Below are 12885 nucleotides of genomic sequence, written 5' to 3'. Positions count from 1 at the left end.
TACATTTTTCTATTCTAAAATCTGTATCGGTCTCCAAAAACTCATATCGTTCAGTTTCTACTATATTCATATTTAAGTTCTACTCATAGTGGTGTAAGGTTTTTTTTTTTTTATTACAAAACATATTACACAGCTTTTGCACAGTAAACCTGTGAAGGTTTCACTACAAAAACGGTCATCTTATCTCATCTACTGCCTCTCACCATGCGATCCTGTCTCTCAGTGTGCACTGCTTTCTTTTTGATTTTGTACAGTACACTTCAGCTCTGACCCATGATGCCATTCTGGTGATCGCAGAGGCCTTCAGGTATCTGCGGCGCCAGCGTGTGGATGTCTCTCGCCGGGGCAGCGCTGGAGACTGCCTAGCCAATCCTGCTGTACCTTGGAGCCAAGGCATCGACATCGAGAGAGCTCTCAAAACGGTAGGGGGGAGAAGAGAGAAACAGAGAGAGAGAGAGAGAGAGAGAGAGTGGCAAGCTGATAACTAAAGAAAAGGCTGGAAGAAGTGAAGCAGAGATATGGAGTGAGAGTGTGATAAAGATGGAAAGTGACAGAGAGAAGGGACGAGAGCGCAGAGCTGTTCTCCTCCCTCTGCCCCCAGATATCTCTGCACAGAGCTCACTCAAATCCAGCCCCTCATTACCATAAAACTACATCTTTTATTAAAGCGTATCCAGTTCATCATTTGATTAACAGACTGCGCGCACTCCATGGACACGAGCACCTTAATTCCAGCTATATATGCAAAGTGATGGCTATTACACATTCCCCTGTGTCTGTCTGTCTGTCTGTCTGTCTGTCTGTCTGTCTGTCTGTCTGTCTGTCCCTCGCGACAGGTCCAAGTGCATGGTATGACTGGCAACATCCAGTTTGACAACTACGGCCGCAGGACCAACTACACCATTGATGTTTATGAGATGAAAACAGGTGGGCCGAGGAAGGTAAGTCTGACCGGTGACCTCTATCTACTCTCATCTATCAGCTGTCACACCAGACCTGATCAAAAGTCCTTTCGCAAAACACAGCCAGCAGCTGGCACACATCAAGGTTTGCTTCATTGCTTGTCAAAATGGTGGAATTTGGCCAACATGTAATTTGAAGTGGATTATTGATTGCCTGTGCACAAGAAGTAAACTCTGTGAATGTTGGCCACATGTTTAAGCATGACCTTTACTGTTATGAGCAGGCTGGTTAGGTTCCCATGCATGAAACTGCATTTTTATATTACGTTTCAAGGGAATATATTTTCTCCTGAATTTACATTTGTTCTTGATGTATCACAAAAATGTTTCTTATAAGTCTGCAAATCTTGCACATGGAGGAGGTTGACTCAAACAAACACATATATGTCAAGGTTATATATGTCAAGGTTTGTCATGCATACTTAATGTTAATCAGAAATAGTTGAAATAGGAGGAATATCAGTAGGTGATTTCTCTCATAACTCCCTGAGGGCATTAAAAACTTTGTTTGATAACAGTTAGTTGTATGACCAGAGACAAAATAGGCCATTGTTGAGGCAGAACTGTACTCTTGTTTTTTCTGTTGTTTTCAGTTAGGTGTAGATTTCTGCCTATTCCATCAAAGGGACATTTATCATGTCAGGTTGACATCCATGGAGCGAGAGCGCGTATTGCTAGTCAGCTAGTCTAGTCCCTTCGGTTAATATTCACATTTACAACACTCGTGGTCCTGGAAAGCAAGTGATTGTATATGTTCATAGGAGCACATAAACAAACTTGCAAGCCAGCGCTGCTTATGTCAGCAATCATCAACTAGCGGCCCGCGGGCCACATACAGCCCACCAAAGCTTCCAGCCCAGCACCGCAGAATAATTACCTAATGAATTCAGAAAATGTGAGTAGGGAAAAAAGTGCGTTTTGGTATTTAGCATATTTAAAATGCCGTTTTTTTTTTTTGCAATCACAGTTTTTAACCATTACTCGTCAGTGAACTGCCTCTTTTCTCGTTAGTTATCGCTCTGGATTTCCCATGTTTTTAGGAGTCTGTTGACACTGATATAGGCAAATAAATAGCATTAATTTAGTAAGAAAGGGAAAATATGAAACAACGATAGGCCAACTAGGCATAAGTACATTATATTTTCTTTATTTGAAATGTGTTCATGTGCTCCGTCCTAAGCTATGCCCACAAGAAAACATCATAATGTTTACCAATCTCTTGCAATTGTGATATGACTCACACATTAGAGGGTATGATTATTTTTAAATGATTATTTTAATTATCATCGAAAAACAGTGTGATTTTTAAAAAAATTTGCAAGGATCTCTACCAACCAAATATTTTTTTAAAGTTAAGAATTATAGGCTGGGACACTCTGCAGCACCACAATTCAAACTTAATTCAGAATGGTATTGTGACACACATTTTGCCTTTAACAAATATTGTACCTTCCTGCGGTTTGGATATTGCACTAGTACATATGGCGATTTCCATAAAATTTCCATAATATGTGCAGCCCTACTCGAAATGTAATAGAAAATGCAGTTTCAATTGTATGAGAACATCATTTTTAGGGGACAGGGTTGTTTTGAGAGAACTGTCAGAGCGTGATTGTGTGAAAGTAGGAGAAAAAATTCAAACAAGCCTCTACCTCCATTTATTAAAGTACTGAGGGCTTTTGCAGTCATGTGGGACCGGCAGGGTTGACAGGACAGTGCAGAGTAATACTAATTGCCTTTCTCTACCTCTGTTAGGTAGCAGCACTGATGAGCTATCCCAAGCACCACAAGCCACACAAATCACACACAGCCCGCGATCTGATAGCTAAAACTGCCCTATCAAAAGAATGATATAAGACCATTTCTGTGCCGTGTGATAGAACAGATATGATATTTGGTCCTCTCCTGACAGTAATTACCATTCAGATAACCAATTACTATAAAGGGGATCCAAGAATTCCTCTGGCTCCTCTTCAAAATGGTAATTCCCAGCGGTACATTCACATTATAACCGGTACCATATGATGACCTCTGGTTTTATTTCCTAACCTCACTGAGTTCCAAGCGACAGCTGTGAATTTCTCGTTAGCCGGATAAGTGTGGGCTCAGTCTGATATGACGTGTGATTATGCCGCCTGCCTCCCAGGCCTCTAAAGCCCACACTTCAGTTAGCATCACACAGCCCTCACAGCCATCCACCGCAGAGCCAAACAGAGAGGATGGAGAGAGAGTGGGAGAAAGGAGGTCAGGGTGGAGAGAGTGAGGGAGTGAGGCAAGATGAGACAAGCAGGGCAGCAGTTTGTCAGGACCTGGAGCCCCAGTCACCCCACTGACAGTTAGAGGATGAAGGTTCTTAGCTGTGACTGTCACCAGTGATGTATGGGCTGATATCCATCCCAGCTGCTCAGGGTGAGATCAGGACTTAGCCTCTGGAGCAGCACTCCACGAAACAGCTCCCCCACGGTCCCGTCCCCCAAGCAGCACTTCTCAAATCTCACTGTCGGACAAAAGCGAGGAATAAACATTTAAAGCTTTCTCCAGTCTGGAGAAAATGCACTAACTACATCCATGACCGTAACCACAGTTAGAAGTCTGAGAAGTTTGCTGCTTTCTAGCGCCTCCACTTGGTGTTTAAAAACTCTGCACTGCTTTACACCTGTCTGGGTCGAAAAACATTTCAAGATCTGAGGAAAAAAAAAAAAAAACCGCGGACCAGATGTGTCGGGGGGAGAACCTAGCCAGCAACAGTTAGAATATTGGCAGCAACATATGCAACACGTTTCATCATGAGCCAGAGCAGCCATTATTTCAGATGGGCAAACAAACACTTGACATTGGTTTGACTTAAGCATCTGTACAGCAGAATACAGAGAAACTCCAATGGCAGGACTGTGCAGAAGAAACTGTGGAGGCTCTGGAAAATTATGCTAAATTATTAAACGTGTATGCAGTTCACAGGCCTGAATATCAATTATTTACCATAAAACCTGGGAAGCTGAAGGTGGGGGGGATTGAAGTTGTCTACCGTATGCTCATACAGTTCAGTTCATGCACATTTGGCTGTTTAAACGGGTGTAGATCATAAAAACCAACAGTATATCTTCATAATATCTTTGATCATGATGCCAACTGCATGTTCAGTGTAAAAAATATCGGCGCTGTTTATACCATGCTTTGATTACTGGGCCATTTTAGCATTCTGCTCATTCACCGCTATTTCGGTCGAACTTTAGGGCAGAGGCAGCAGGCCTCTGGGAAATGCAGTACTGTTTTAATGAGCTCTGCCTCATGGCAAAGCCCAGTAATACATAGAAATGTCTATGCTATAGGCTCACTTACTAGAGGTGGAATGTAACTATGTACATTTACTCAACTACTGTATTTATGTAGAGTATTTCTATATTCTGCTACTTTAGACTTCAAGGAAATATTGTAATTTTAACTCCACTTTGTTTATTTCATACCTTAAGTTACTAATAGCTTTGCATATTCAGATTAACAACATAAGATATGATCAACAAATCACTTATAATGTGTTATTTTGGATAAAGGTGACCCCCCTCAAGCTTTAAACTACAAGCTATAACGGTATACTATTTTCAGGGTTCCTACATTTTTCCAAAGTCAAATTCAAGCACTTTTCAATCATTTCAAGGTGCATTTTCAAGCTTGTCCTGCACCTGCCAGCTGTGGTAAATCACATATTTATATACAGCACAGGTAGCATATACAGTATACTGATTATTTTACTTCTCCAGCACATTAAATCATTGTGCTATAAACAACCAAAACATTATGGGGAACAAATTTAAGGAAAACGCATCAAAGTTTCATGTTTCAAGATGTGTCACCTCTTTGTCAGTAGGATTGGCATCCAATTTAACCAATTTCAAGCATTTTGAAGCACTTTATTCAAAATCCAAACACTTTTAAAACCTTGAATACAACAAATTAATATTCCATTGTTTTCAAGGATTTGCTGCACCCTGCTGAACCCTGTATATAGTGAATATGCCCCACCTCTATCAGCTGAAAATTATATACCCATTGATGATTGCAATTCACTAACATATATGTTATTCCAATATGGGCCTGCAGAATAACTGCTTTTATTTTTTTGTATTCTAAGTATATTTATATGTAAATATCACTTACATATTGTCAATGTGTTGGAAAAGCGTCTCTAACCTCTGCTTTCTCTTTGCAGATTGGGTACTGGAACGAGTACGCGCGATTTGTAAATATAATGGACCCGCAGGTCTCCAACGACTCCTCAGTGGAAAATCGAACGATTGTGGTCACTACTATTATGGTACACTTTCCATGCAGTTTTAAATGTTTCACGTATTCTGCCACTCAAGGTCATGGTGTTGATTCCAATGAGTGATACATTCTGTCCTGGGCGGGTAGAACCACATCTTTTTTGTGTTGCTTTCCATCCACTCACTACATGTTGAAACAGTCGGTCCGACACGGGGGAGTGTTTCAACTGTATCCGTGTGGGTGTCAAAGCATTTTGATTTTCCATACTTCAGTGGCCTGTCGTAGCAGTGACATCACAATAATGGTATAAATGATAAATGGTTGACTCCATCAATTACAATAAGCATACAAACGCATACGTAAGTAGACCTGTCTGTCCTCATCAAGTAAATGTTCAATGACACTTGGGATAGACTGGCCGAAGAATGACTAGAGGATGATACTGCAATGGTTTCTCAAGCTGGGCAAAGCAAAATAAACAGTATTGGAGGAGGGATAAGCAGGTGTGGTATTTATTTTCTTGTTATCGCCTCTCCAATCTATTTTGTATTGCTCCTACATGTGTTCTGTGTTGAAGTATAACTTCCAGCCGGTGATTTAGGAGGGACCAAATTATAATAAACAAGCATCTTTATTTATTTTCAACTGTATTTACTCAACTAATTCTTTCAAGAGCTTCCATTGCAAATTTACTGATTGTATATTGGCATTATAATTACTGGATCCAGTACCTTATGGGCTGCAAACAAACATTTTCAAATAATCAAGAAATATTTTTTTTTTGGAAAAGCAAAAAGGATCCTGGTATTTATGCAGTTAGATTTGATCTGTATTCCAAGGTGTAAGCGGGCATCACTACACAGCAGGAGGAAACATTTAACATCCCTCTAGATGAGAAATACAGTCAGGAGGTAAACATGTGTTAACTGGAGGGGAACACTCAATGGATCCAAGGTGAGGGGATACGTTCAGCACAGAACAAACAAACCATTGCTCTCCTACTTGCACTCTAATTGTGTGTGGCTGTAATGACAATGCCTGCTCTCCTGAGCAGTCCTATTGTTTGATAATGATGATGTGCTCAGTAAGAGAAAAGATGAGCTGCACAAGCGTTTTGAAAAGGAGAGGAAAACTAGCACGCTCCTGCTCTCCTGATGTAATTATTTTATTTATGGAGTAATTTTTGTATTATTTTTTTGCATTTTTTCTGGATAGCAAATAATGGCTCTTTTTATTTTATTTTATTTTATTTTTGGAATGAAACAGCCTTTAACTGCGCATTGGTGCAATGTGCTTGAATATGTTGAGATACTATGGGCACTCTCTGATCCCTCTCCTGTCACTGGCATTTACTTATGAAACCCATCCCCATTCCCATCCCCACCCACCTCTGAGCTGACCCACACCTTGCCTACCAATGACTCCCAGCCCTATTAAAGATCATTCTGGCCTCCTGTCTTCTCCTGCAATAAATGAAAGACTCCCTTCCCTTAACTCTCCTTTATTATGCCGCATAGTTGCACCCTTGGGCCTCCAAAAATGGGTTGGGTGCATTGGGCTTGGTGTCTGCTGGCTGCCACGGCTTGATGAAAGCAGTGTGACCACATGATCGCGCTGCTGTTATCAGAGTATAGTTGTGCATTCGCGGGGCATCATCTGTATATGCATGACTGCATGGATGTGGTTATAGCAGCTTATAATATTTTTAATCTCTTTCAGTGGGTGTCTGAGTGTATGTGAGAGCGTGTGTGTGTGTGCATGGGTAGATATGAGTGCATGTATGCATATTTCTGTATAACTGAATGTGTGCCAGGGCATGGGAGTGAATAAACCAGCGTGTGTTTGAATCAACAGGAAGCTCCTTATGTGATGTACAAGAAAAATTATATGCATCTGGATGGGAATGACAGATATGAAGGCTACTGCGTCGATTTAGCATCTGAGATTGCCAAACATGTTGGAATTAAGTACAAACTGTCTATAGTAATGGATGGGAAGTACGGAGCCCGAGACCCCGAGACCAAGACGTGGAACGGGATGGTGGGTGAACTGGTCTATGGGGTGAGTACTGGGAGCCTCGATTTCGCTGATTACATGACAGTTTGCAAGGAACTTCAACATGAGAGGAGATCTCATTTTTCTGTCTTAAGGTTATCACCAACCCATTGTGAACTCATCAGCTCTTGCCCAGTTCAAAGTCTAATGCTGTCTCAGGACGCTCAGCTGTGAGTGAATTTGTCAAATGCAGCCTCAAGCATTGGGGGGGTTGGTGATCATCTTGAGACGGAGAAAATGAAATCATTTCTCAGTGCTGTTCATTGCAATTAATCCTCCTTGCTTAGCCTAGAAAGCTCTCTCTCTCTTACAGTCGCAAACAGAGGTAGGTACATGAAAACAATGAGTCCATATGGCAAACACACTGTAATCACTTTGATGAATGAAAGATTGTATGCCTTTGAAGTGATTGTGTAATTATGTTCAATGTTTGATGTGTATGATGAATATGCCACATTGTAAATTCACAGCTGAGAAAATCTGCTGCAGAATCAACAGCTAAATGGTGGTTTGCGGTTCGAAACAACAAGATCCATATGTGTTGTGCTCCATAAAGGTTGAACCTCTCACATTAGGGAAGGGTCACGGCGTGTTTTACATCTGAAAGAGCGCTCGGGCTCTCGCAACACCTCAGGCATTCCAAAATTACCCCCCCCCCCTCCTCGCTTTTCTCGCCTTTCTCCGAGGCCACAGTAGTTGAACAGGGGCCAAATACAAAATGCATGAGGGTTAGGCTTCCTCATCTGTTCAATTTCCCAACTATCAGCTTGAGAGATTGCTTGGTTTGATGTGCTATCGCCACCAAATTATCTTTCAAATGGGAAAAGTCCACTCCCTGCAGATGGAGGGTGAAAAAAATATCTCACTCACGTCGCTGTCAAGTCTTTCCAGGCCTGTAATTTTAAAGCAGGTGGGCCGGGACTAATAGTTTTGTACATTTTGACCTTTTGACCAGTAAATTAATTTGATTTTAGTTGTCTTTTAAAGGTTAGGCCTGAGGCGGCTCTTTATTGCTTTGTTTCCCTCAACATTGATTGAGTGCTGCTTACGCCTGCACGGGGATTAAATGGTTATAGCCCCTTCACAGCGTTGTGTTGACAGGGTAAAGAAAACAGCCATGTTTATTGGGTCTATTTGTGTTGCTCCTAGTTTGACCTTGTAAGAAACATTTTCTTCTCATGCTGCTTCAATCCAATGTTTTCTCAATTTCCACATAAAAAGACAATACAGCTCAACACAAAGAATTGTCCTCCTTTGAAGAGGAGCAGTTATTTAATTAATCACATACACACTAGCTGCAGTAACACTGTCTAATGTGATTAATTATTTTCTTCTGCTTTTACAAAGAAACCCATTGTGATTTCTAAAAAGGCAGCACCACCTCCATGGATGTGTTTTGATAGCATAATGTGATTGAAGCAGCAGAGCAAAGGAAGGAGATAAAGAGAAACAGCTTGGAAAATTAAAAAAATAAAGCTAATGCCAGAATAAGCCGTGTTTGGGAAATCCAGTCTGCTGAATGGCATGAGATGAAGTTTATAGAGCCAGGGCTTGCATTTTTTTTGGATACAGCAACCTCTTTAAAGTACATTCAATTGTTTAAAGTAACTACAAGGAACTTAATTTTTTTTGTTGTTGGTTTTTGCGGCCCCTGTGGACAAAAGTGGTAGTGTTTCCATGAGCACCGTCGCCTCTTGTAGTAAAGATCTTGATCTGGCTAGCACATGCATTTGTTTTGGGAAACAACTGAAAGAAAGACAACTTATTTTTAATACCATGTGTCTTTTGGAGGAAGCATAGTGACGTTATTGATGGCTGTGTAAGATTATTGACTCTATTATGACGATGAAACAAAGTAAACTTTGTCCAAGCCACAAATATAAATTCAGGATCAGTTCTGAATCCTTTCAAATCACATAATGCTCTCCATCTGCTGAATGACCAATCAGATTGACTTGTGGTTTGTCCCGTGCTCTGTCACTGTCCCTATATATGTTTTTCTTTCAGTCAATTCTTTTTCTTTGCTGATCCTGCACCAGTATCATCCATAACCACAAAATATAAAGTCAAAAACAAAAATCTATGAAGAAAAATCTCCTTCTGCTTCATTTTAACTGGTCTTTAACTCCTGGTCCATGTGCCGTAAATCATTTCAACTGATTCTGCGGGGAGTATAATATAAAGAAATAGTCAATCTTCTTGTTGATGGTCTTGTTTTCTTTTGTCAGTTGTATAGAGTCATTCGTTTTGAATTGAGACTTTCATAACCAGTTAAAACTCCTTGTAATTCCTTTAAATTACAGCCACTACACTTGTTCAATTCTCATGTATTTGATGCAATTTAATGCAAACAATTTAGTCAATGAATCAACTAGTTTCATAGCAAAATGTAGTATGAATTGCTTGTTTTATTGCACAATTGAAAAGTTTCCCCACAGTTTCTACTTGAGTTCTGATTGAGGAAGCATTTGGTCAAACATGACTCAAACACCCATCTGTCTCAGTGGATTTTTTCCAAGCTGTCTCTCAGAAAGTCTCACAGGGCACTTGTGAGCTTTTTCTCCTTCTTGCCTCACAATGTGGCAAAATATCAGTAAAAATTTGATTAATTCTACAGTTTGAATCATAGATGTATTAGCTAACATCCCAGGTCATAATCCTGTGCAAATGCTTCTCTGCTTTTCCTGTATGTGTGTCGTTTTTTTCCAGCCTGCCTTCAAGTGTCACAGCCGATGGCTTATTTCTTCTAATCATGTGTAAAGTGTGTGATAACTACATTGTTTTCTTCTTCTTCTGCAGCTCCAGTCATTCACAGTACATACATTTAAAATGAACCATGTCTTAATGCAGGTCTTGACTAATGCTTGCTGTGCATGTCCCTGTTTCCAGAGAGCAGATATAGCTGTTGCACCTCTCACCATTACTCTGGTTCGAGAGGAGGTGATAGACTTTTCCAAGCCCTTTATGAGCTTGGGCATCTCCATTATGATAAAGAAGCCGCAAAAGTCCAAGCCTGGCGTTTTCTCCTTCCTGGACCCTCTGGCCTATGAGATCTGGATGTGTATAGTGTTTGCCTATATTGGGGTGAGCGTGGTCCTGTTCCTGGTCAGTCGGTTCAGTCCTTACGAGTGGAACCTCGAGGAACAGGACGAGACCAAAGACCCCACCACGCCCCCCGATCCTCCCAATGACTTTGGCATCTTCAATTCCCTCTGGTTCTCACTGGGCGCCTTCATGCAGCAGGGCTGTGACATCTCCCCCAGGTGAGTCATCTTCAGACGCAGGGAGTGGACAGCAGAGAACAGTAGGAAAAAATTATATTTTAACTGCAAGCAGAGATGCGTTCTTAATAGATACACAGAGGCGCTCAAGCATCTGCATTTCCTGTCCTCTTCCTTTAGGTGTTCATTATTTGAAGCTAAACTCATTTCACATTTACTGCAGCTATTATGTGTATAATTGAGTTTGTCAGTTTGCACGCTGAAATTATCATCCCTAAAATGGTTTCATCAATACTTTCTTGAGGCTATGAAATGAACTTTAACCCTGATAGTTTCACAGCCAATTAAAGACTTGGATTGGAGTACACTTTAAACAGCGTGTGCAATTTTCCTGGGAAATGTACTGTTTTAGTGCGCTGACGCAGCACCAGGTTGATTTACAAGAAAATTCTGATTACTGCTGCAATTAGGTACATTAAACACAACTGTTAGCATCTAAGCAAGCTGATGGGCACCACATGTCACTGTGTAATTACATTCTGTTTCCCTGCCATCAACCTCCTTCTCGCAGGTCTCTGTCGGGCCGTATCGTCGGTGGTGTGTGGTGGTTCTTCACCCTCATCATCATCTCTTCCTACACAGCCAATCTGGCTGCCTTCCTGACAGTGGAGAGGATGGTCTCTCCTATAGAAAGTGCCGAAGATTTAGCCAAGCAGACAGAAATAGCATATGGCACTCTGGACTCAGGCTCCACAAAGGAGTTTTTTAGGGTGAGTAGTACCAGCGGCTTCTTTGCTTTCTGTTCAAGTTGGAAAATATGCAAACATTTTGCAGTCTTATTGCATCACAAATACAACTTTGCGTAATGTCCTTGATAAACTCCTCCTCGCAGCTTTCCCATTTTGTACCTTTAGTACGGCACTTTTGACCCACACAAGATTGCTCCAAATGAGGCATGTTGACAGAGAAGCAGTTCTTGAACTCTTATGACATGAACGTGAAATTTATGCGGCAGAACTGCAGTGTGCAACCTTGAGGCACTGGGGCTGTCAGCAGAAAGTGTGATAACAACGTGGAAGACTCAGAGGTGATAAAAACAGGAGGCTAATCAAAGCACCCACATCAGGCTCAAACTCAGAAGGGTCAGCTCATGAAATATAATTAGCTGGCTGGCCATGGCAGGCAAATTGGACCTGATGAAGAAGAGCCCTGTAGGTCAAACAGAGCAGTCTGAAAGACGGTTCAGATGGAATAAGCAATATGTCCGTCGGCATGAGGGACTGGCCTGGCAATTAAGTCATAAATTAAGTCAAATCTGAAGCGAAAGTATATTAGTCTCTGAAAGGCAACCACATGCTCGCTATGCAGGAGTTAAACGGCGCTGCATATGTTTAAGGAGATCAACGTTGTGCTGTGAAATCTGTAGATGTCATAGCTTGTGGCGTGGCTGCATCAGCGGGCCAATATTTTGCACTTACAGAGCAATAAGTTGAAAAAGAATTAATAAAACGGCACTCTGCCTGTGATGACGAAAAGGCAATATGACAGTCTTTTATCCTACGCTCCCTCATTACTCATCAGCAGGAGAGAAACAATTCATATGTTTCACAGCTGCAGCCTGTTGGCAGAAAGAGCAATTCATTTGTATTACCCCTGGGTTGAATTGCTCAGAAATGCAAAATCAAATCCATGTTTTTTTTGCAGACAAAGAAGGACAAGATAGCATCTGCAGAGTTTGATATTTGAGGTTTGTTTGTTAGGAGCGGCTGTATGCTGTGACAATAATATATCGTGGGAAACATGGCACATGGCATTCATGACAGCAACACTCTATTTTCCATACAGTACCTCACAAAGCCTGTCATCACTGCTCCTTTGATCAGAGATGCTGCTCAGGTGTATGTACGGCATATGTCTATGTGTCATAGACGTGATGGATGCCTATTACAGATTACATTTCCAGTGACAATAGAGCCACCACAGGCCCGCTGGTAGAACAACCAGAGAGGTGGTCGGAGAGTTGCCGTTTTCCTGTATTCTGTATAATGAGTGTTCTAGTTACATCCACACGTCTTCAAATAGGAAATGACATGTGTGAACCGCTACTCCAAGGGACTTTTAATTAAAGCTGTAGAGGGCTGACAAGGAAAAAAACACACTGATTAATAGGAGTTAAAGTTCTATTTCAGGTCTGTTTTTCAGGAAATACATTCAGGCTTAATTAGACCCATACGGCATCAGCCAGCTGGAAATTTTAAATCAAGTCCAATGTTTCAAACAAGACATATGTCATCATCTCTGAACTCCCCCGGCCTTTAATTTTTAATGATTTCACCTGGTTTATTTTGTAAAACTGCCTGACAAGTAGAACAAACACGAAAATG

At 41.2% G+C, this 12885-nt stretch overlaps 1 protein-coding gene across 5 annotated transcripts in view; it reads left to right on the top strand.

Annotated features, from left to right (window-relative positions):
• Positions 1 to 12885, top strand: part of gria3b (glutamate receptor, ionotropic, AMPA 3b) — a 91821-nt gene that overhangs the window by 61289 nt on the left and 17647 nt on the right. For all 5 annotated transcript variants that reach the window (XR_009395309.1, XM_059345815.1, XM_059345814.1 and 2 more), the window contains exons 7-12: positions 255 to 422; positions 837 to 941; positions 5170 to 5274; positions 7080 to 7286; positions 10170 to 10543; positions 11073 to 11271. Coding sequence is in view for 4 of the 5 variants with exons in the window: in XM_059345815.1 (XP_059201798.1) it covers positions 255 to 422; positions 837 to 941; positions 5170 to 5274; positions 7080 to 7286; positions 10170 to 10543; positions 11073 to 11271 (1158 nt within the window). In the remaining variant the exon portion in view is untranslated. The remainder of the gene's footprint in view (positions 1 to 254; positions 423 to 836; positions 942 to 5169; positions 5275 to 7079; positions 7287 to 10169; positions 10544 to 11072; positions 11272 to 12885) is intronic.

Source organism: Centropristis striata, chromosome 12, assembly GCF_030273125.1.
Source record: "Centropristis striata isolate RG_2023a ecotype Rhode Island chromosome 12, C.striata_1.0, whole genome shotgun sequence".
Taxonomy (NCBI): domain Eukaryota; kingdom Metazoa; phylum Chordata; class Actinopteri; order Perciformes; family Serranidae; genus Centropristis; species Centropristis striata.
This window is presented reverse-complemented; position numbering and strand designations above follow the sequence as displayed.